At 45.7% G+C, this 25,072-nt stretch overlaps 2 protein-coding genes across 2 annotated transcripts in view; one reads left to right on the forward strand and one right to left on the reverse strand.

The window, feature by feature from the left end:
• IFT54 (intraflagellar transport 54) overlaps positions 1–12,301 on the forward strand; it is a 53,161-nt gene extending 40,860 nt beyond the window's left edge. Inside the window, exons 13-15 of the mRNA XM_075893925.1 lie at positions 1,173–1,261; positions 10,447–10,652; positions 12,052–12,301. Coding sequence (XP_075750040.1) covers positions 1,173–1,261; positions 10,447–10,652; positions 12,052–12,211 — 455 coding nt within the window. The 3' untranslated portion in view covers positions 12,212–12,301. The remainder of the gene's footprint in view (positions 1–1,172; positions 1,262–10,446; positions 10,653–12,051) is intronic.
• LOC119172532 (protein AAR2 homolog) overlaps positions 1–12,974 on the reverse strand; it is a 101,152-nt gene extending 88,178 nt beyond the window's left edge. Inside the window, exon 1 of the mRNA XM_075893926.1 lies at positions 12,932–12,974. Coding sequence (XP_075750041.1) covers positions 12,932–12,936 — 5 coding nt within the window. The 5' untranslated portion in view covers positions 12,937–12,974. The remainder of the gene's footprint in view (positions 1–12,931) is intronic.
• Positions 12,975–25,072: the final 12,098 nt, after the last annotated feature.

Below are 25,072 nucleotides of genomic sequence, written 5' to 3' on the forward strand. Positions count from 1 at the left end.
ATATAAGATGTGTATGACTCGCCGGGATGTTGTTGGCGAGTATCTAGGGCCCTCCTCGCTAGAGCGTATCGAACGGCTGGCATGCCGAATACTTGGCGAAGCTGCTGCTTGAAGGCAGGCCAGTCGGTGAGGCCGATCTCATGGTTCAAGAATCATGTCTTGGCAACGCCCGTGAGATAAAGCGATACTCGGCGGAGCTTGTTAGAGTCGTCCCAGTGATTAGTTGCGCTTACTCGCTCGTAGTTATCGAGCCAGTCCTCCACATCTTCGCCGCAGAGACCAGCGAAGATCGGAGGGTCACGCTGGTGGTTTACGATGTAAAGAGGAGGGGCTTGCGGCGCAGTGACGGCTTGCGGCGCAGAGACGGGAGCAGAAAGGGCATCCACCCACTCACTCTGAGACATGTTGGCGGACTGAGGGTCCAAGCGGCGGCCTGAACGGAGCTCCAGCGAGTAGGCATTGTAAGGAGAGGTACTGGGAACGTCAATCCACCTCCACCACGAATGACGACTCGGTTGTAACGAGGTTTATTCGTCATGAACTCGGGAACGAACAAGCGCAACGGACCCGACAAAGAAGTGCTCGTGCCAAGAAGATGATGATTGTGAGCCAGAACATATGATGATGATTGACTGCTGTTTAGATGAGGATGAAGCGCATAATAGATGCCTACAATATATATATATATATATATATATATATATATATATATACTAGTTGAATTGACTTTGAATTCGCTTACAACCTGAAATTTACAATTTGCACAATGACTACTTAATTCTGAACATTAAGGCCCCAACACTAGTGTGTTGGGAAAAATACTCAGTTTAGACATGTACCACACTGTCAAGACACTTCAGCACCAGGTTCCCAATATGTGCAGGAAATGCTGTGGCTGTCCTCAGTACCGTTCAACTTCATTACAAACAAGTTGCATATTCAATACTTACTATAAGAATACCTAATGCTTGCTGCACAAATATATTAGAATTCAATTATATTTGAAAATTCCATTGTGTCTCCTATGAATGGTAAGGTTTCAGAGCAATGAAATGTCATATGTAGTATTTGGAAATCATGTTGCTGTTCCATAACTTTGGTCAAACAGACTTGTCAGCATAAAGTAATGTGCTCCAGAATCAATCGGGCAGCATACTGCCTCTTGCTTGCAGGAAGCCTGGTAAAGCAGATCCTTGAAGCAAAGAAGGAGTTGGAACAAGGAAGCCAGCGGCCATCGACGGGCTTCACAGCAGCTGAACCGGTAAATGTTAACACAGCTTCATTTTCCTTTGAAAGGTTGCTGGGTTGGTAGATCAGAGCTCCAAGGTGTTTGAAGAATAATTTTCATCAAGATCTGAGTCCAGAAAGTAAGCAAGCCACTCTTGCCACTACAACCAATCTCAGATTAATAAAAACATTTCAACATTGAAGAAAATGATATTTTGTCACATGTTTCTTCAAAGTAACTTGTGCTACTTATTGCTGCTGCTCTGCAAAGATGCTTTCAATGTATTCACAGAGAGATTTCGTCAAGGGCAGCTTTAACAATACACTTGTGAATTGTTTACTGCTTCAGATCAAATTGTACCACTTTCAATTTAACAAGTTCAGTAATGCGACAAAAGGGGCTAGTTGATTCGTGTTGGCTTGGCGATGCGCTTACGGTAGGGAGATGCTACGAAGGACGGACTACAAAAAACATTTAACACAATTCAACCGAACAAGTGCAAACTCGAACTGGTTTTATTATTCATGAATAGTCAATACAAGTTCATAAAAGCACGTTGAAAGAGTTAGTACGTTTGACCCGGCCTATGTGAAGTCCATCACGAAATAGATTTCATGAGGAGACAGTTTCATTGATGGCTCGCTGACGCATGTTTCGGCACCCAGATATGCCATGAGAGCAGCTTCGTCAACTGTTCTCTCCCTGTCGTCTTTCAAGCCTGTTTCATAATTGTCATTTTTTTAGATTTTTGTATGCATGTTCATTAACTACAATGGGTAGCTAAATTCTAGGGTGGGTAATCTGTTGGCAATTATACCTCTGCTTTCTAAGCATAGTGTTAACACTAGTGGGTATAATGCTGTGCATAAAGAACGCGGGCACAAGAAGATGTTCCATTACACACGGACTGCAAACTTTCAACAATTCATTACTGAGCCGTATGACCCTTTTTATACTTGACGTGCATATCTGCATGTTCCAAGGAACATCATCAAACAAATGCACAGCCACTAATAAATGTTATTTATTTTGCTAGCAATGTCTACAGAAGCCTCACTGACACATCTATCTTTCGATTTCGAGATATTATGTGCTTCCATAATCAACCATGTTGTTTAATTATGATGCACTCTTCGAACACAGGTTTAGATCTGCAATCTCTGCAGTGGATGGCTAACCAACCACCTGACTGATTTTTAACGTAATTTGTGTACTCGTGAAGCCTGTCATTAATGCAGTGACCTGGTTGTTCTACTTATTAGCCAAACAGGTTGATGTTAGAGTGTTATTTTTCACCCCAAATAAACTTGCTAAGCTGTGCCATATGACCAATAAGTAAAGCAGAGGAAAAAGTATTGCAGTAAGCCTCATAGCAACAAGCTTGTTGCATGCAATGAAGGTATTATGTACCGCACACCTTTAACTTGTAAGTGCTATTATGTTGGGCAATCAGCTTGTTGCATTAAGAGCAGGCTGCGCAAGCACGTGAGTTACACTAAAAATCTCCTAGGTGGTTGGTTTGCTATCTAATTGCGGAAATCGTAGATGTAAACCTGAGTTTAAAGAGTGCATCATAATCGTCTGAAGTAGAAATTACCCAACATGATTGATATAGAAGCACATAACATCTTGCACCTGAAAGATAAGTGTGTCAATGAGGCTTTTATAGCGTCGTCAGCAAAAGAAATAGTATATTTTAGTGGTTGTGCACGTGTTTTATGATGTTTTTTGGGACATACGCATTTATGTCAGTCAAGAATAAAAAGGGAATGTGTTCTCAAGCTGACCTTTTAACAAGTTGCCTTTTCTTCTTCAAGGCTAGAACTTGAGGCTAGCCTTGAGGAAAATAAGTCCACTTGTTGAAACACTGTCTTGAGCATACATCCCCTGTTTATGGATTTTTTCATTGCAAGCTTCCCTTTTCTGCCGTTTTTATGTATAAGAAGGGTAATTCTGCTCCAATATAAACTGTTGAAAGTTTGCGCTCTGCGTGTTACATCGTCTATTATTGTGTCCTTTTTGCACAATGTTACACACACTAATGGCAGACCAACAGGCCCAAATTGTAATCTTGGTGTTAACACATCGTGAGGTCTCACAAAAATGGTCGTAGGAGCTTCTCAGGCTACCAGCTTCCAGAAAGGATCCAGTACATGCTCGATAAAGGTCCCAAATTTGCAATACAACTGCATCTCAAACTGGTACAGCTGTTAGAAATTGTGCGCAGTATTGCGAAGTGAACTCCTAATGAACACAGAAGCGAATGTGTTTCAAAAGCACCAAATCAATGTGTTGAATGCTTCAAGAAAAATCAAGAAAGAAAATGTATGCAGAGCTGTTTGAATGATACTACGATCTGGCTGCTGAAACGCAATGATTTATGGCTACTTTTATTAGACAAGACAGTGATTTGTGTTCTTGAATCATGAAGATTATGAAGGAAAAGTATTGTAGGCTCTGAGCAGAAATTTCAGGGTGATAGACATAGACCGATGAGGACTAGAGGAATTGTGCAAAAAAGCTAGTATAACATGCAGTAAAATGGGCCTGTGCAGTACTCAGAAAAAAACCAAAGATAGCATGGAAGTCACCCTTGGTCTATTCAACGAGGTAAAAAAACTGAATATATGAACAGTGCAACTTAGAAGTAATTACAGTGCATCTACGGAAGCGAAAAAACAAGGACAGAAAAAAGTGCTGTAAAAAAAAACACAGAGCAAAATCTGTTTAGGGTTATTGTTGAAGATTTTGACCGAACCGAAATTGCAAGATATCTAAAAACACATCTGTTAACTCTCCCAATTGACAACCTGTACCTCATCAATGACTCTCAGGAAGTCTTAGAATTTTTTAACAAAGATCAATGGTTTACATATATATCAGTGGATGTGAAAGACATAATAATTTCATTCTGCAAGTACAAGCAGTTCAAGCCATCAAAAAAAGCCTTTGAAGCTCAAGCCATCGACACATATGGCAGTGAAAAGTTTATGAATGAATGTCTGACAGGAGTGCAAGAATTTCTAGAACTGTTACGGATTTATTTGCAGTTATTACGTAAAAGACAATGGAACTGCATTTGTGCAGTGAGAAGGAAGAACAATTCTACTATGAATCTCTCCTGTTCTGTGCAACATGATTGTGGCAAAAGGAGACTGTATATTTAAGAAATGCTAAAGCAAATATAACAATTTATGTCAAAGTAAAAGATCAATGTTAGAGGATGTCTAAAAGGTCAATATTATCAAGAGTAGCACTCTACTCATTGAGAAGTTAGGGTAAATGTACAACACCGTACTGCCACATTCTCTCCTCATGTTTTGTTATCACCTCGTTTTACTGTGAGTAATCATCAGCGATAATGCCAACACTATTCGAGAAGCTTCAGGATGGCAGTAGATGATTTCGTTAAGACTACGCCCACTTCGTGAACAGTACAGTTTATTCTGGAACCTACGTTGCCACTAGTGATAACGCTAGAATAGTCGACGGTAAGTGTATAAATTCCGACACGCCTCCCCGCTTGTCGATTGATCGACGGCCAATGCTCTGTTGGCTGCTATCAGTGTCAGTGTCTTACTTTCCTTTTGCGTGGCCACAAAATCGGCCCGATTGAACAATTTCTTTTTAGACCTGGAGTCTGCTCCCTTCGTTCACGTCACAACCTCGTGACAATATGCGTCATGAGTGGGACATTTTTGCAATGTTTCGAATGGCCTTAGAAGTTCCCAGTACAGTTTGTATAATTGTATACTAATCAGACTAGTTGCATTAAAAAAATAAAGAGCCTTTCGTGCATTACAACATGTGATAAAATGCTGCTTGTCCGTTTCTTTGATTAATGAAAAAAAGAACCACTTGCATTACCATGGGGAACGGCACGAGTGGTTCAATAGTGCCGTTCTTGCGCAACTGCACTTCGCTCACACGGTAGTGTCTCAGTGGTAATATTTTGGTAAGGCGTACTGCTGCGAGTGCTTTGCACGCGCACAGAAGTAGCAGTGATGAAAAGTTGGACAAAATGTCGCGTGCATATGATGTTTTGGATGCCGTTTGAGTTTCAGCAAAGAAATGGTTACTTTCCTCTGGCTGCCACGAAAACAAACCCCTATGCTTGAAGTGGCTGAGTGCCATGCCTCTGTCTTGAATGCCTTTCATGATGTATTTAAAGAATTACAACTCAGGATAAATTTACCAAACCAGAATTATAGACTTAAAATTAAACCTAGAGCCCCGCCACAGATGTCGGGCTTATATGAAAAAAGGTGACAAAGGCCTCATGAGCTGCCATAGCAGTTGTTCAATGTTCACTAAACGAAGCATTGCACTCGCATGTCTTCCCCAATCTGTTAATGAATCATACGACTCCATGACTTCAAACAATCTGAAAGTACAGGCTGCTAGGTTAGCCCCTTGTGCAACCATAGGACATATACCTCCCACTTTTCCAGCCCGCCGCAGTGGTATAATGGTTATGGCGCTCGACTGGTAACCCAAAGGTTGTGGGATCAAATCCCACCTACAGTGGCTACATTTTCGGTGCAGGCAAAAATGCTGCAGGCCTGTGTGCTCATATTTCGGTGCACGTTAAATAACGCCAGGTGGTCGAAATTTCCGGAGCCCTCCACTACGGCGTCTCTCATAACCATATGGTGGTTTTGAGACATTCAAACCTCGTATATTAATTATTGTCCCACTTTTCTATCTGCAGAAAAAATGTTCTCCCACATTCCCTTGCAATTAGTGCAACACTAAGTCACTCATATTTTACCCAAGTTTTCGTAATCTCAAGAAAAATTCTTTTGCCAAGCTTTCAAAGGGTGATTATAGGGTTACAATGACAGCAAATTTTGGTAAGCTTTTTATAATAGCTTCTGATTTTTCCTTCTCTTCAGATTGATAGAACTTACCAATCAAGAACTTACCAATGCCTGAGACTTTCTTATTTTTCTAGTTCTTGAGAGAGGTGACTTTGGCTTCCAGACACCATGTGTTTTTGTAAAGTTATGCAACAACTTTACCCATAAGTACAGCGGAACGATACCCAGTCAAATTGCACCACTCATTCCTCAGCACAATTACACATATTGGTGGATGCGAATATTTTTTTTGATATCGTATACCCCTTGAAAAGTTTTCCCGTATTCAGGGACAACGGTTGTACTCAATAATTTTGGCAGCAAAAGTAAGGACAGAAAAATGGGCAAAAAAGGAATGGTCTGTTAATGCGGTGAAGTAAGCTTTACAGCAACAGACCACAGCCCTACGATGGCTCACAAGAGGTGCACTTGCAGGTGTTCCTCTGTTGAAATGAGGTCCACACACCTTTCTCTTCACAACTTCAGAAGTGGCCCTCAGCAATGACACTCGCTTCAACAGTTTCATCCCAAATACCTGTTGATGCAATCGCTAGGTGGTGCTTTCATGACACAGTTGGACAGTGTTTTCCCACTCTTCAAAAACACTCTCACGATTTTTTTTTTCTGTAAACTACCGGCTTGATTTTGATCAAATTTGTCTCAAACTATTTATTTGTAGTATATAAGGCTATACCACAGCCAGTTTTTACAGTGAAAGCCGTATGTGGCTAGGAAAAACCAAAAACCACTCGGCATCGGTTCACAAGTGGTTTCCTTTGGCTGTGCTATCAGTTGTCGTTCTCAGCGTCGTACCCAAGCGCACACACCATTGGCTGCTTTGTGAGTGACGTCACCCATTCCGCCGAAGCCGCGGCGCCGAGCAACATGCATTAGTTTCTACTGAGAATGCCCACATGGGTAAGCCACGGACAACTTTAGAAGAGCGCCAACAGAAAAAATGTGAGAGAGCTCGCATTCGCTGGGCCGGTGCTGCAGTCCGGGCACAAAAACAGACCCGGGAGACCAAGTGCCATCACCAACTGTGTACCGATGATCCGGCAGCCTTCCAAGCTGCGCTAATTACGAACGAGAATGCAAGCGCCGGCAGCGGGCAAATCCTGCAAACCACGCTGTTCAGTTAGCTCGAAATGCCAAACGCTTGCAACAACTCAAGCTAAACAAGCAGTGTTGCGGCCACAACAGCGTTAACGTGATGATCGTGGGAGCGCGTTTGCCGAGGCGTACGCCCGCTTTCGGAGGGAAATTCTCCAGCGGCACTTTGGCTTCGGCTGCGATGTCTGTGACCGCCTGTGCTTTGAGAACAACCACTGCGACCACCACATTGCGAAACACATTTCGTCGTTCATTACACTCCTCTATGACCGTGATCATGCGAGGCACAATGTGCGGCATGTGAAAAAACAGTGGGGTAAACCCAAGCCAGACGTGTGTCTAACCTCATTAAGAAGCACGAACGTGTAACCAATAATTGCGGAAGGCTTCAGTGCCACGTCGAGTTGAACCCACTGTTAAACGTTGGGGCAGCACATTTCAGCTTTTGCTGGTTAACCATTTGTACGGAGTGCTCGGACGGTGATTTTTTCATATCATTGGTTCGAAAATATAGGTAAACCTACAAAGCGTTTTGAAAGGGAAAGCCCTTTTTTGTGTGCAAATTGTTTCAACAAAAAAAACTGAGATAGGACAGAGCACACTCCTATTTACAAAGGAATAAAATCTAGCCGCTTTCCTGATTCAATAATTGTGCGTATCGCTGAAAAAATGCTTCGCGATATGTCTGCAAAAAAGAAAAAAGTTGAAACCAAGAAAGAGAGGCAACGACTCATGCTTATCCCCTACATCCACAAGATATCGCACTGACTAATGATGATCGCTGACAAACATGGCACGCCGGTTTTATTTGCAGAACCTAAAAATTGCTAGAATTGTGTAAGAATGTTAATAGTACATAAATAATGCAAGATTAAATTATTTGTAAAATATGCCACAAACCAAGCTTTGTTCAGTGTGATGTAGGTGTTGTATACCACTTGCCATTAACATGCTGAAAAAAAGATATATCGGACAGACCTCATGATGTGTTAAAGGGGTACTGACACTTTTTTTTCTAGGTGAGTTTACTCTGCCATACAAATACCCTGTGTACAGAGACGGCTCTGAGCAAACGTGACGCTCGGCAAACGCCGACAAGATATTATACTTTGGTATTGAAGTAAATTTTCTCGTAGCGTTTCTAAAGACATTGACACTAACTTGACATCATGATTGATTGATTGATATGTGGGGTTTAACGTCCCAAAACCACCATATGATTATGAGAGACGCTAACTTGACGTCAGGCTAGAGTACTAATCCGGGTGACTTCAAGCAGCAGTCTGGCTTGTTGTGATGACATCAAGCACCAAAACACAAAAAATGGCAGCTTGCATGTCGCCTTCTCGATCGTCTGTTCGTGCTGGGCTGTCGTGCAGTCACTGTCATCCAGCGTACATGCGAAGCAAGTGAGCGGAGTCTAGAATAGTGTACGGGCACATACTATCGCCTGGTAGCGCTGCTCATACCATGTCCTGACCTCAGGGTCCAGTAGGAACCAAAGCTAAATTTTAAAAGCATGCTGTAATTAATTTTTCAGGGCACACTCACACTTAACAATACATTTTCTATGTTGTCTGAAGCTTGGCCTATCATTTGATGCAAACAAAAAAATGAAAAGTGAGAAATTTCGTGTCAGTACTCCTTTAATGCTAGGCTTAGAGAGCATGAGTACACTTGTCAAAAGATTACCCCAAGAATTGAGCTCCCCAATATAACCAATGCACATGTGTACCAGAGTTAGAAAAAACAACTATTTTGAACTGGTTAAAAAATGACAGGGAGCGAATAGTTTATGAAGCTACTCTCATGGCATCTCTGGGTGCTAGTATATGTGTTAGTGAGCCATGAGTAAAATTATCGTCTGCTGAAATCAATTTTGTGATGAATGTCACATAGGTGAGATCAAGTATGCACAGTCTGTTTTCATGTGCTTTATTTTTTATTTATATATCGACTCTGCATGAATAATACAAACAGTTAAAGTTTGTGCTCATTCAGTTAAAACTGTGTCCTGTGTTCTTTGTAGCCTGTCCTCCGTAGCGTCTCTCTACTGTGTAGGCTCATCGCTGAGCCAACAAGTTCACCCACCAATATATTAACAGCAATGCAGACCCAAGTCAAACTAACACAATGCTCGGCCAATGAAAAGATTATTTGTGGTAAAAGATGAGTTAACATTGCAAAAGTTAATAAAAATATGAGCAGTCGTAGGCATGCACGATGAAATTCGCAACACTGAAAGAAATATAAACAGCAGAACACATTGCTTGGGAAGAAACTATGAGCACCAAACATTTCAGTTCACACGTGAACGCAGCCAGATATGATGGGTGAAGTAGTTGCACATTGTAGCTAAATTTATTCGTTCGTTTACGCACACCACACACTTGGCTGTTCAGCTTCGATCACACTTCTACTGCTGCTTACACTAAATTTGCTAGCACAATCATGGACTACACTTTCGGTGCAGTCCGACATTTTCGAAATTCGTCACATTATTAGTTTTCACAATCAATGCCAATGACACTACACATTACACACCAAGAATCCACGAAAAAACCAGTGATGTATTCTTTTAGTGAGCGTGATTTTGTGGGAAATTTTCTCAATTTTATGCTGCCAAGCTGGAGGTGTGGCTTTCTCACTACCGAGTACTTTCAAATACACGCTGCTATTCCAGCTTTGATTATCTGCCAAAAAATTAAAAAAATAACTTCCCCACCAAGTGTAGAGTTGTGCTTCCATGTATATAACTTTGATATCTACCTAGTTTCACTAAGCAGATTATTCTTTACAGAGGTGATAGGGTACCAAGTGCAGGGCGCAGCCGTGCGTGGGGCACATAGCCGAGAACCATTGCAGCATACTGACCGTGGCAGTTCCATATTTGCAGGCAGAGTGGTCTGCGCAACAGACCAACAGCAGCCACTGTCAGATTCAATTGACACAATGAAAGCAAGGCATTGAAAGATTTAAAAACATAAAGCTGCTGCATTTAAGGTGTTCCAAGGAGAAATCTTCAGCACCTTTCGTAGAAAAAGACACTCAAGATGTGTTGAGGTTAAAGTGCGTTGTTACAGAACTGGGACATTTTACATTCTGCACCGCTGCAATTCTTTGGTTCAGAAGACACGAGAAGCTGTAACTGAAGAATGTTGGGACAGGCCTTCATCTTGTCACATAACATTGACTGACGATGAAGATTTCTCATATTCACACTATCAAGTGAATGTTTCCTGACAGGTCATGCCAGGCATTGTCTCTAAAGCACCAGGCCAGGACAAGACCGATGCCCTCCGACAGCACATCCAAGCAGTCAGCCGAGGAGCGCTCCCACTGGGAAAGCTGCTGGACTTACTTTCTGAGGACCTGGACTCCATGAACATTGAGTTGAGTTTGTGGAAGGAGGAGCACGCCAAGAATCTGCAGGCTTACAGCTCCGAGCAGAGGTAGGACTGAAACTAAAGCTCTGAATTGGCATTCTTTCAAAAGGCTCCAGATAAAACGTTGACACAAAGTCCAAAAAAAGAGAGAAAAAAAGGCACGGCATAAGAACAGTGTAAGAAGCAGAAAGCGGCGACCTTTTGTGTCTTTGGCCAAAGTGCAGCTTATGGCATTCATAGGTTAGCTGAGAAAAAGAACCAGAGCAAGTGATCAGTATGTGCAATGTGCATAGCACACATGAAAATTTCTATTAGCCTGCATTTATTCCAAGCTGTAAAACTTTTTTCACTGCAGAAAAGGGGTGCTACATCATGACTACACCTCCCAAGAGAAACCCACACTGCCGCGAAGCCCCTTGGCAAGGCTAAAGGGACATATTACCCTCAAACCGATTCATCATTTCTTTATAAGTTAAAAAGCTTGATATACTGGTCTATATGCTATAAGTATAGCAAATTTTATATTTTACAGGTTATTACTTTCATTCTACTGAAAGTCAAATCTTGTTACTAATTATTGTTTCCACTTCCTTTCAACCAAGATGAATGATATTTGCACTGTTTTTATTTCAATTGAAGAAATACAGTATATGTATTGTGCAGGTTACTTGGGCCATGACAAAAATGTGCCCCTTTTCCTTATAATGTGTGATATGTACTATTTGAATTCCATTTGACCAAATCACTATTCACTTCAAATTCACATTGAACCTAAAATTCACTATTCACACAAGCCTATTAATTTATCATCAAGATAAGCTTGATTTTTTGCCTTTATGAGCTATTCATGCATTTCATTTTCAATCAAGGTTGTAGAATGAGTTGGTGCCTCTTCAATAACAGTCTCCTAATTGCTACTAACCAATACAACTCCAAGTTATCATGGTCAAAACCTCATGCACTACTCATTGCTCTGTTTTTTTTTCTGCACACACGTAGACTATCGATAAGCGGAATTCACTATGTGGTATTTTTTGGCCATTTTCAGAATTCCTTAAACCTTAGGGATAATAGAAGAGCTGCACAATTAGATATGTCATTCCTGTAGTGTTCTCACTGAAAGTGTCTTTTTTGGCCCTGTGTGTGTGTGTGTGTGTGTACACACAAACACACATGCACCTGCATATGAAAACAAAACATTTCGAGTTGACGCTGTGCTTGTGTGTGTTCTACTCTGTCCATGTTCAGTCGCACTGTTCAAAATTAGCATGATAAACTAACAAGTTCTCTGTCAATGCACTTTGGCCAGTCATATAAAGGAGCATGCGTTGCAATTAGTCACTTTCTGACTGAAATGATTGCCAAGCAGTGTGTTGGCTTTTGTGGTGCGAAAGGTTTCTCTTTACACTGTTTCACAGTGAACTGAGCAAAGCTGATGAGGTTTTTTTTTTTTTTTTTTTTGAAGTGCAACAGACTCGATTCTGGAGCCTTTACGACAGAACTTAGAAGAGCTGGACCAGCGCATTGGTGACGAGCTTGAGGAAATCTCGGCAAGGAGGGCAGCCATTTTCAGCAATGCTGAACGGTTAGAGAAGATGCTCACTGTGGCAAACCTTGGACGCTAAAAATTCCTGACTTTTTTGGCAACAGACAGCCTTGAGGATGTTGTTATTTCATGGATGAGAATGAAATAAATACACTAATTGACGTGTTCACTTTGTTGGCCTTGCTGCAGCAACATATATAGTTCAGGAAATTCCTGCAGACTTGAACCTCGAATAAACACTACGCATCTAGCTTAAGCAATGATTCAATGTTGGGTGAGACTTTCAAAATGAGAGTGTAGTGACACGTATCCTGAAGGAGTACGGCCACTAGCGTGGGTCCAGTCTTAGCGAGCCGCAGGGCACGCAATAACCGTTGCCATGGCGAGAACACGATACTGCTCAAAGTCACAACACTTTATTGCCTGTGGCAACACCAAACGCAGTACAACCCGTTGCAAAGGCACGGCGAGAAAGCGAAGAGGCTTATCCACACCACGGGCATAAAAGTACTACACAGTGTGCCACAAGCTTTGTCTTCGCAATAAAGGTGATCCACAGAGACACCGGGACCAAGGCCCGGTTGCTCGAGCGAGGGCAAAGGCGCTCGCGTTGGCTTCGGAGGGAGACGGGTCAACGTAGCTAGGCCATGCACTAGGACACTGTACCTCCCTTCGGCCTAGTGTTCGGAAGGGGGGGAGCGACATAAGGTAAGCGTTCGCTGCGGGTGCAAGGCGCTGTTGGCAAAGTCCGAACGAGTCCCACAGGGAACTGACGGACGGAAAAGAAAAGCGTGCTTACCCCATGTCGTCCCCGGAGAGGTCTCCCGCCCGCTCTCGACGCACACGCGCAATACCTTTCGGGAGACTCCGCGTGGGGCGCCACAGTCAACATCCGCTACCAAGTGAGGGGGCTAAACGTCACTCCGCTCCCCCAGCGCGGCATACAGGGGAGGAGGGGAGACATGTCGGGACATGAGAACGGCAGAAAAGGCGGCAAAGCCCGCACAAAGGCAGCGGGCTAGCCTCAATTCCCACAAGAGAAACCACTACGAAGTCAATACAGTAAATAAAATAATTTCACTGAAATAAAGAGTTTAAGCAATAGGCCGACAGAAAGATGACTACCCACACGGTCTTTTGTAATTCAGGTTTCAGAGGCTCTGAACCAATTAGCACAATAATGTTGCAGTAGCATGTTAAAATGACCTCATTCAGGTCACTCTTATGCCCACCATAATGTTAAACATTCACAGTTTGAAATGCATCACAACACTTGCTAAAGGGAGTCTTAGAAATATTAAAACTTGCAGTACGTGGAAACAATGTTCATCAAGCAGGTGAACAGGATTCGTTTGATCACAGCATTACAGTTAGCCAGTGCAATGTGACCTAAAAATTTCAAAAGGACTTGATTTTGGGCAAGTTGGTGCTTACTTTGTGTAGATGACTGAGGCACGAAAAACATTTCGTGAAACGGGAAGAGCAGAAGAAAAGAAAGAGTAGCAGCTGTTCTTTTCTGCTCTTCCCGTTTCACGAAATGTTTTGTTGTGCCTCAGTCATATGTTGTCACCTAGCACAGCATCGTGTGCTATAAGGTATTTGAAGATGTCCACACAGATTGCTGTGAATGTGAAGACTGCTCCTGATCACATCCCAATGACTATGATAGGAGTTAAGTTGCTACGTAGATGTAAGACTACAAAAACTATTGACAATTAAAATTTTAGAAGCTGCAGCTAGTGTCAGAAGCAGGGCACAAGGAAAGGAAACAGTAAGTGATCTGAACAAGGAAAGGACCTAATGAATGACCGAGCATGGAAATCTCCAGTTGCAACGACCGTGTAAAATTTTTTTGAATCAATAGACTAGATTGACAGCAGCAGCTTATGCTTACATAGTGCTCTGTCTTTTTTTTAACATTGTGTACACATATTGTTTTTTATGTTATTTATTTACTATTTGTGCCGTCGATATTCGGCGTTCCTCCCACTAGAGCCCTTCTCAAGCCTGCAGCTTCAGATGTCTGAGAAAGTCTGAGACGTCCTGGGGTTTCCTGCATATGCACATTACAGCCTTGACCATTGAAGATCCGTTCATCATAAAAAAAAAAAAAAACTGTTGTCTTCCCCTCTGTAGTGGCGTGCCCGGGTAGCGCGGACGCCGCTAGCCGAGCCAAAAGTGGGCGTGAAGCCCGCGAAGAATGATCCAACAACGCGTAGTTCACAAACAGCAAAAAGCCCCGTTTAATGCGCACCGATGCCTTTTATACAGAGTGGGGGCGCCACCTCCCAGTTACTAGAAGCAACAGGTGGCGTCCTCTACATCCCTCCTTCCGGAGCTCTCAAACACAAGTGTTCCAAAAGAGCACCACCAAGAAACAGTCCTTGCAGCAGTCTCACAAATTCAGTCTCCGAGGTGGCACTACGCGCCGGCCGTATCGTGTGTAACGGTGACCTGGCAATCGTGCAGCAGGTGCAGGAGCTGGAGTGTCCGATGCGTTACCGGTTGCTGCCCGCTGTGGTCCGGGAGACGGCGCCGATGTCGGGGCCGCAGGGTTGGGGATTCCCGTCTCATCTGAGGGGGCCGACTGAGGATTGCTGCAGGGGACAAGGTGTCTGCGGTTTCTCACTAGTATGCCACTGGGCGTCTGGACGATGTAGGAGTGGGGTCTCTGAGCCGGGCTTAGGACCGTCGCCCTTGCCCGCGTGTCACGCACCCAGACTTCCTCCCCATTGTCGAGAGCACGAACGTCATGCGCTGGGTGTCGGTTATTGTAGTCTCTCTGTTCTCTTCATCTCTGGGCGGCATCTCTGTCATTGAATACGTTCACCTGGGGCCAATCTGGAACAAGGCTTTGAGCCGTGGCTGGCACACGAGTTCGCAGAGAGCGTCCCATGAGCAGTTGGGCCGGGCTGTAGCCAGACACTCTGGGAGTGTTACGGTATGCTAGCAGAGCCAGAAACGAGTCCGTGGCCTTCAGAAAGAACTCCTTGATCGTGTGAACCATGCGCTCTGCTTCGCCGTTCGACTGCGGGTAGCGTGGACTGCTCGTGACATGCGTGAAACCGTATGTCTTCCCAAAGTCCTCAAAAGCTTGCAGGAAAACTGTCGCCCATTGTCGCTGACAACAGTCACCGGGATGCCGTGTCGGGCAAATGTGCCCTTGATCGCAGAAATAACGGCTCCCGCAGAAGTGGACCGGAGTGTGAGGACCTCAGAGTACCGAGAACGGTAGTCGACAACCACCAGGAACTCTTGATTAGCAAAATGAAACAAATCAATGGTCACCCTTTCCCACGGAGCTGATGGTGTCTCGGTCGCAATCATGGGCTCACAGCATTGAACGCGTATAGAAGCACATGCTGGGCAGTTCTCTATGGCTGCTTTAACCTGGCTGTTGAGACCGGGCCACAACACAGAGCCTCGGGCCACAGCCAAGCACCGATTGACGCCTTGGTGACCATCAAGCAGCAGGTTCACGATGTCTCTGCGTAGTGCTCCAGGCACAACTAGGCATCCGCCCATGAACAGCATGTTCTCGCATACAGTGAAGTCTCCCCTGTGGTCCCAGTAACGCGTCATGTTGAGCGGCAGACGGTCTCGTCGAGGCCACCCTTTCATGCAGTATGCTTTCAGCATTGAGCACTCGCCGTCTGAAGTTTGGTGGGACCTGAAGTCTTCAAGACGTACGGCCAGGGTTGAAGGAAGGGCTACCACGACCAGAGACACAAAAATTTCTGTGCTGTCCTCTTCAGACGTGGAAGAGCCTTCGGGATCCCTAGAGAGGGTGTCTGCCGTCGCCAGGTACATTCCTGGAACATACTTGACTGTGAACTGATATCGCATGAGCCTTATGCGAAATCTTTAGATGCGAGGGGGCATGAGGTCCAGATCGGCGGAACCAAGCAACCTGACGAGCGGCTGGTGGTCGGTTTCAACGACAAAGCTGAGTCCACGCAGGAATTCCTCAAACCTCTCGATAGCCCAAGAGACACCAAGCGCTTCTTTCTCAATCTGACTGTACCGCTGCTCGGCGGTAGTCAGTGCTCTTGACGCGAACGCGACAGTCCGTCGCTCTCCCGTCTGTTGCTCCTGCAAGAGAACCGCGCCTAGCCCGAACGAACTGGCATCTGCCGACACAAGGGTGGGTAGCTCTGGATTGTAGCTGGCCATACAAGCATTAGATGCCACCATTCCCTTCAATGTCATGAAAGAGGTTGCTTGCGCATGGTCCCAGGTCCAGACCGCGTTCTTGTTCAACAGGAGCCGTATCAGTGTAGCGACGGCAGACAGGTTCGGTAAAAATCTTCCAATGTGGTTCAGCATGCCCAGAAAACGACCGACGCCATGCGTATCTGTCGGCGGCTTCATGTTCACAATAGCAGATACCTTGTCAGGGTCAGCCGAGATGCCACTGGCGCTCACCACTACACCAAGGAACTTGACGGAAGATACCCTGAAGGAGCATTTCGAGGCATTCAACGTAATGTCCGCTTGTTCTAACTTGCAAAGGACTGCTTGGAGTCTGCTGTCGTGCTCGGAACGGCTCCTGCCGAATACTAGAATGTTATCTACCATGTTCACACACCCTTTCAGGCCCTCTAGAATCCGAGACATTTGGCGCTGAAATACTTCGGGAGCGGACGTGATGCCGAAGGGCAGGCGGCGGTAGCAGTAGCGTCCAAACGGTGTTATGAAGGTAGTTAGCTCCTGACAGCTTTCCGATAGCCTTACTTGATGAAACCTCGATATTGCATCAAGTTTCGAGAAGACCGCGGCATTGCCAAGACGGCCAAGTACCTGGTCCACTGTGAGCATAAGGTGTCTCTCCCGAAGAACTACTTGGTTCAACTTCGTGAGGTCAACACAAATTCTGTATTCGCCATCGGCTTTGGGTACCAGCACAATACCAGCACACCACGGAGTTGGCACTGTGACTCGCCGGATGACCCCGTCCCTTTCCATGGCATCTAAGTCCTTCTTGACTACGCCTTCGAGGGGAATAGGGATGCGCCTAAGAACGCTGATAGAAAATGGAATCGCTCCCGGCTTGATACGAATGTGGTATTCTTCAGGCATCTCGCCAAGGCCTGAGAACAGCAAAGCTGCGGCCTTGTCTGACGTTGGGGGCCTATTCGGAGCTTCCGCATCTTCCACGGTGTCAACAAACTGGACGACTCGCAGGTCCACTACCGCCGAGTACCCCAGCAGAGGAGAGTCAATGTCTGCTACAACGTACAACGTTTTGCATACCGACCGGCCTCGCCACGACAGGGTAGCAGGAAACGTCCCAAGCAACTTTAGGCGGCAGCGGCCCGGCCCCGTCAACCGTTCGTTATCGGGTTTGTCAAGGTCAACTCGGCACCCGGCGAAGCTCGGAGGTATGACCGAAACGTCCGTCCCAGTATCCACTTTGAATTGAAGGGGGCATCCGCTGACATGAACAACAACGTGCCGGCGTTCTGTTTGCGAGGCATCCACGGCGCAGAGCTGGATTTGGCTTAAACGCCTAGTATTATTCGTGCGGCAAACCGCCGCGAAGTGTCCCTTCTTGTGACATTGGTTTCATGTGGCCCACCGTGCTGGGCACTCAGATCGCGGATGAGGGGCGTGGCCGCAAAAATCGCATGCCAACTTCAGGCCAGCACGGTACTCGGGAGGCCGACAGACGTTACTTTTACTTCGGGCAGCGTCGCATGCTGAGGCGTCGGCCATTCAGTACTGGTTGTTCGCAACGGCGTCGACGTTCAATGCGTCTGGTGCAAGGCCTGTTCCCTGACGCCGCAATTTCTCATTTTCAGCGTCTTCGTACTGACGCGCTTGGATGAGCGCCTTGTCCAGTGTAAGCTTTGGATTGCGGCAGAGCTGGTCGGTCAAGCGAGAGTCAAGCAAACCTACGATAAATCTGTCCCGAACCAGCCGGTCGTCGATTTCCCGAGAGGCGTAGTTGCACTTCTTCACGAGATTTCGGAGCGCCGTGAAAAACGCGTCGACTGACTCGCCTACCGCTTGCGTGCGCTTGTGGAACCTGCTCGACTCGTGTACCTCGTTGACGGGGTGTACAAAATATCCCGAAAGACTTGTCACGCCGGAGTACGAGCGATAGGCCTCGGCGTCTGACATGAGAGACGAAAGCACCTCGCGACCTTGGGGACCCATACAGTAGAGGAGCGTGCGTACCTTGGTTTCTTCGGGGGCGGAGGACAGTCCTGAGGCGAAAGAGTAATCCTCGAATTGTTGAAGCCACGCCGTCCATTGGGCTGGGTTGTCAAAAGTGAACTGCGGCGGAGTTCGCAATGTGAAGCTGGCGGTCACGGCGGAGGCGGCGGCTGGGTTATTCTGCATGTTGCATGGTTGTCGCAGGATCCCACTCCTGACACCATGTAGTGACGTGCCCGGGTAGCGCAGACGCCGCTAGCCGAGCCAAAAGTGGGCGTGAAGCCCGCAAAAAATGACCCGACAACGCGTAGTTCACAAACAGCAAAAAGCCCCGTTTAATGCCCACCGATGCCTTTTATACAGTGTGGGGGCGCCACCTCCCAGTTACTAGAAGCAACAGGTGGCGTCCTCTACACAGGACATCTCAGACTTTCTATGTGATGGGTGTGCCCTAAGTGCTTGTGCTTTTGTTGTGGACGTTAAGCACTTATTTTATTCCCTACCGCAGGACATTTTGTGCGAGGAGGTGAACGAGTGTATTCAACACTATGGTGAGAATAAATTTTGTAAGCTTTGTGGAACTGACGTAGATAGCTCTCTTGCACTTCTGAACATTTATTTGCAGTCGATGTTCGTCAAGAGAAATGACAAATGGTACATTCAAACACAGGGCGTGTGTATTGGATCATGTTCAGCTCCAGTCCTCGTGATACTTTATTAGCTCGTTATGACAAACGCATAAAAGTGAGCCTTGCTGTGACACGTACCGTTGAGGTATTCCGCTACATTGATGATTTTTAGGGGCAAAGCTCCTTAAGGTGTGGGTCTGTCCGTCCTCCGGTGGTGTATATAGCCACCGATGGCCCATACCCGAAAGAGCGGTCCTTAGAATGTCCGCTGGATGGCGGCAGTTGTGCATGATGAATACATAATGAAAAGATGTGAAATGGCTGTACTTTGGAGTGTTCGCTGACTGACGGAGCACAGACAGATTGAAGGGTGGACGCATGGACAGACAGAGAAACAGCCGCACGAACAGACGGATGGACAGACGGAAGAACGGACGTTTGCATAGAGAGACGCATGAACAAACGGATGCACCGATGGTCACATGGACGGACAGACGCATGTATGGGCGAAAGCAAGAACGAATGGGCCGACGAAAGCACAAGCGGACTGACGAACGCTTTGCCCCGCCAATCATCATTCACTCCGTGGATATGCTGTGATTTTTTTAGTCCTTTATAGTGCAGAACAGTGTGACACAAGGCAGCACACTGACAATATTTCTAGAATTTTTTCTGCGAACACGACTAATTTGCAGCTGCAGCCGATGACAGAGTTTTATGAGAATAACGAACTTAGATTTTTATATCTGGAGCTTATGTTTCTGCCAGAACACGCATGCTGGTAATACGCTTTTTATTCCCAGAAAGCCCTGTTACCTTTTAGTTCATTGTACTCCAAGCTTGTTAAGCGAGGAATCGCAAAAGCATGCATGATGGCATCATTGTCAAGGTCTTGTGATCACCAGGTTCAGAGCAGTTTTGGCAACCAAGTTAAGAGATTTAAGAAAGCAGGCTTTTCTGATTAATTGCTCTCAGGCATAGCAGAGTCACTTCTGAATAAATTGAAGCGGGGGAAGAACGCACAGCATGCATTACAGGACGAGCCAAAGCTGAAAGTGTCTGCCATTCCTTATGTGCACAAAGTTTCACACTGCTTAAAAAGAATCATAGAAAAAACTGGGGTGAAGGTTGTCTTTGCAGCAAAAAACAAGCTATGGTTTCTATATAAAAGAGTTAACTACGAAGGACTTTCAAGTGTCGAGCGCATCAAGAAGCATGCAAAAATGTTGGCAGAATGTATTATAGATGTTGTGTATCTCATTTCTTTATCATGTGGTCGACACTACATCGGTCAGACGGGCACTGTCTGAATGATCGCCTTAGGGAGCACGCAAATATCATGCGAAGTCACTGTGCCGATTTGGGCACATCCCGAAGTTTGATGAATGCCAAGTAATAGCAAGATATAAGGACAAGAGGGCACGTGAAATACATGAGGCGTTTTTGATTTGCAAAGCAGGAACTGAGTGTGTAAATGCCCCGTCCGTCAATCTGTTGAACAATGAATACCAGTATCTTTCCAGTTAAATTTTCATTTCACGATATGAATAAGATGTTCTGGCGCATGCCCCATAATTTGTTTCTTTTTTCTGTGCATCATCTTCCCACTCTCTTGACTGTGTATATATATTGCCACCATCTGTGCAATGAAGTGGGTGTGAGTGTGCACTCTGTCCTGTCTGTCTTCTTTTGTAAACATTCCCTGCACACACAGAAAGTATATTTCTTTAAAAATTATGGTACTCACTATGACACAGACCACCCAGTGCTATAGCAGGCGATGCAGAATATGCAGCTCCATCATTACGCTCACCAACAACCACGCGTGGCTTACTCTCCTGAACTTTGGCTCGTCACCACAAGCTCTTCCTGAGGGTGCATATCTTGCTGTGTTTTGTCTCCTTTGAACGACTCCGGAGTATGTAACTAAGCTATGAACAACCATCTACGTTTGCTCAGCTTTCGGCTCCAACGACGCCATCTAACGAGAAGTTCAACAAAATGATAGCGCCTGACCTACGACCTTCTTACGCTGATGCGCTCCGTTGAGTTTTGATGTCCTACAATGACATATTTGATTTCGACAACTGCCCGCTAGGCCGAGCACACATCTTTACTCATACGATCCACACTGGTGACGCTTCGCCCATCCACAGGCGTCTCTATCGTGTGTCGGCGGCAGAACGTCACGTCATACGAACAGAGGTCGAGAGAATGCTGTCCAATGATATTATAGAGCCCTCCTCCAGTGAATGGGCGTCCCCAGTCAATTTAGTAAAAAAGAAGGACAATACTTGGAGGTTCTGCATTGATCATCGTAATCTGAACAAGATCACCAAAAAGGACGTTTACCCGCTTCCACGTATTGATGACGCACTAGACTGCTTACACCATGCCAGTTATTTCTCTTCGATCGATTTACGTTCTGGCTACTGGAAAATTGCAGTCGATGACAGAGACCGTGAGAAAACGGCATTCGTCACTGCAGACGATCTCTACCAGTTCAAAGGGATGCCTTTCAAACTATGTAATGCCCCGGCAACCTTCGAATGCATGATAGACTTTCTTCTTTGTGGTTTTGAATGGTTCACATGCTTGTGTTATCTCGACGATGTTATTGTTCTTTCACCGACTTTCGACAGCCACCTCCACTGGCTCTCGGCCATCCTTGACGTCTTCCGACAAGTGGGCCTACAGCCCACTTGTCGGCCGTCATCAATTCATTTGGCCGTTTCGTTTGGCCATTTGTCATTTCGGCCGTCATCAATTACGTGTACTCAGTTACTTGGTGGACGCTACCGGCATACAGCCTGATCCCGACAAAGTGTGTACAGTCCGCGAGTTTCCAACTCCTCGTACCCCTTGTGATGTCCGAAGTTTCCTGGGGCTGTGTTCATATTTCAGACGCTTTATTGAGAACTTCGCAGAAATTGCTCATCCTCTCACTGGTATTTAAAAAAAACAGCCCTTTCAGTTGGGGACCTGAGCAAGCTCAGGCATTTTCCAAGCTTACGATTCGCCTTGTGAATCTGCCCATTTTGGGTCACTTTGACCCATCTGCTCACACAGAAGTCTGTATAAATGCAAGTGGCCATGGTATTGGCGCTATTTTGTCCCAGTGACAGGAAGAGCTCAATCGTGTAATCGCTTATGCTAGTCACCTTCTTTCAGCCTCAGAGCGCAACTACTCAATCACAGAACGTGAATGCCTAACCCTTGTTTGAGCCATTTCTGTTTTGCCCATATTTGTTTGGACGGAATTTCACTGTGGTAACAGACCATCATATCTTATGTTGGCTCTCCTCACTCAAAGATCCTACAGGACGTCTCGGTCGCTGGGCTTTACACCACCAAGAATACACATTTTCAGTGTCCTACAAGTCTGGACGGCAATACAAGGATGCCGACTGCCTCTCCCGTTATCTCATGGACTCACCTGACACCACCGATGATTTGTGGGGTTTAACGTCCCAAAACCACCATATGATTATGAGAGACGCCGTAGTGTAGGGCTCCGGAAATTGAGACCACCTGGGGTTCTTTAACGTGCACCCAAATCTGAGCACACGGGCCTGCAACATTTCCGCCTCCATCGGAAATGCAGCCGCCGCAGCCGGGATACGAACCCGCGACCGGCGGGTCAGTAGCCGAGACCTGACACCACCGAAATTGATTCAAATATCTGTGTTTTGTCGCACAGCGATTTCGTACACGTCACAGATGAGCAGCGCCACGACCCATTTTTGCGATTTTCTTATACAACGCCTCACTTCAACACCACAGGACGGCTCCCTCCATATGCTTGATTTGCATGACGGTACTTTATATCGACGCAATACCACATGGTGCGGAACTGCTCCTTGTTGTTCCTGTGCATTTGCGTCCAACTATCCTTTTGCAATTACATGATGCTCCCACCGGTGGACATTTGGGTGTTTATCGAACTTACGATCATGTGGGCAGACATTTCTTGTGTCCTGGCCTATACCGCTAGGTTCGGCGCTACATCCCTTCCTGCGAACTTTGCCAACACCAGAAAAAGCCTTCTCTCTCTCCTGCTGGGTACTTTCAGCCCATAGGTATTCCCAGCAAACCATTCTTTCGTGTCGGCGTGGACTTCCTTGGTCCTTTCCCGACGTCGTCTGCGGGTAACAAGTGGGTGGCCGTAGCGACTGATTATACGACACGTTATGCCATTACGCGAGCCCTTCCTAGCAGTTGTGCAACCGATGTCGGTGACTTTTTTCTCCATCAAGTCATCTTACACCATGGTGCCCCGCATCACCTGCGGATCGATTGAGGTCGATGTTTCCTTTTGAAAGTTGTCGATGACCTTCTCCGCTCTTGTGCAACGTCTCACAAGTTCAGCACGGCTTACCATCTGCAAACAAATGGACTTACTGAGCGCTTGAACCGTACACTCACGGACATGTTATTCATGTACGTGTCTGAGGGCCACCTGGATTGAGACTGCACATTACCATTTATCACGTTTGCTTATAATTGGTCCCATCACGACATTACTGGTTATTCTCCGTTTTATCTGTTGTAGGGCCGTCACCCGCTCTTGCCTCTCGACTCACTACTTTCTTCTGAGGCAAACTCAACTACGTTTTACGCTCACGACACCATCGTTCGCACGGCAATGGCATGTCGCGTTGCCCGTGATCGACTCCTGGCATCTCACGCCAACCAAAAGCGCCATTACGACAGTCACCACCGCGACGCGAGTTTTAGCCCTGGCTCTCTGGTCTTGCTCTGGCTGTCTTCCCGTTGCGTTAGCTTGAGTGAAAAACTCCTGCCGTGCTACATCAGGCCTTAGAGTTTTTCGCCGAGTTACCGAAGTCACATAAGAGATCTCACCACTAACTCCCAAGACTTCGTCCACCTCACTAGCTGCTGAGACTGTGCATGTTTCCCGTCTAAAGCCCTTTGTCAGATTCACTGATCCGATGCACCAAGATGGTGCTTTTGCTGCCGGAAGTTAATGTTACGTACGTGTTAGTGCCAGTGTCAACTACAGGACGCTTCTAGATATAGAAGAGGTTGAGGTGTCTTGGGCTCAGAACTGATTGTGTTGCACTTGCCTACGACGTCTGCAACTGTAACTTCAATTCTACACGTATCAATATCTTCGGTGGGCTCCTGTGCACATGCGCAGGGACACTTCGATGAGCGGCTGTGCAGTGTGCAGTAGTGACGAAGTGTGGCCACACTGAGCCATGTTCGCTTTATGAATGAATGGCCCTCTTAATCTTGCATCGGTCTATCACTCTTTCATGGCAGCAAGAACACCATGCTTGCTGCGAGATGATACGTGGTCCGTGACAAAACACACATGAGGAAAATGCGAGGTGACGGCACCACTTTAGAGGCACTTACTACGGCCTACCTCATTCTTAATCAGTAAAATGAAGTACATTAACAGAGAGCTCATCTTGTTGGTTCATCCCAAAAGGCAAACACCGACACAGTCCTCTTTCTTGTGTCTGCATTTGTGCACCCTGTCTTTTAGGACATCTAGGGAGAGAGTTGACGAAAGTGGGCCAAAATACAGAAAAACACCTTGAAAATCATTATAGCATTATCAGACATTTCAGCAGAAAATTCGAAGATAAAACTTTTGACATTGATTTTTTCATCTATGAACAAAGCTACGGAGGCGAAATTATAGACACTGGAGTTTACAGAGCATAACTTATCAGTTTGAACTAATTTATTGTTTCTCTGTAGTGTGCCTTCAAACGTAAAGGTCTGAAAGAATGCCAATATAACATTAACCATTCACTCCCTATACCCTGAATTTTTTTTAGGGGCGAAGCTCCTTATGGCGTGGCTTGGGCGTCCGTCTTATGTAACCACCAGTGGCACATACCCGAAATAGGTATAACACTTGACCTCCAAGGTGGTGCCAGTGAGAGATTTCTTCTGTGCGTTGTTTAACAATAAAAAATAGTGCTCAATGTACATGCCAATGGCTGCTAATGGGGAATGAGAGACATGAGCATTCGGCTTTTAGTCAACGCGCACGCTGCGATCCCCGTTAGCAGCCATTGGCATGTACATTCAGCACTATCGGACAAGAAAGGGATGCTACATTATACTCGCTGGGTGTAACCTCCTTAGCTTTAGAAAGGTTTAGCGAGCGTTGA

This window comes from Rhipicephalus microplus, chromosome 4, assembly GCF_043290135.1.
Source record: "Rhipicephalus microplus isolate Deutch F79 chromosome 4, USDA_Rmic, whole genome shotgun sequence".
Taxonomy (NCBI): domain Eukaryota; kingdom Metazoa; phylum Arthropoda; class Arachnida; order Ixodida; family Ixodidae; genus Rhipicephalus; species Rhipicephalus microplus.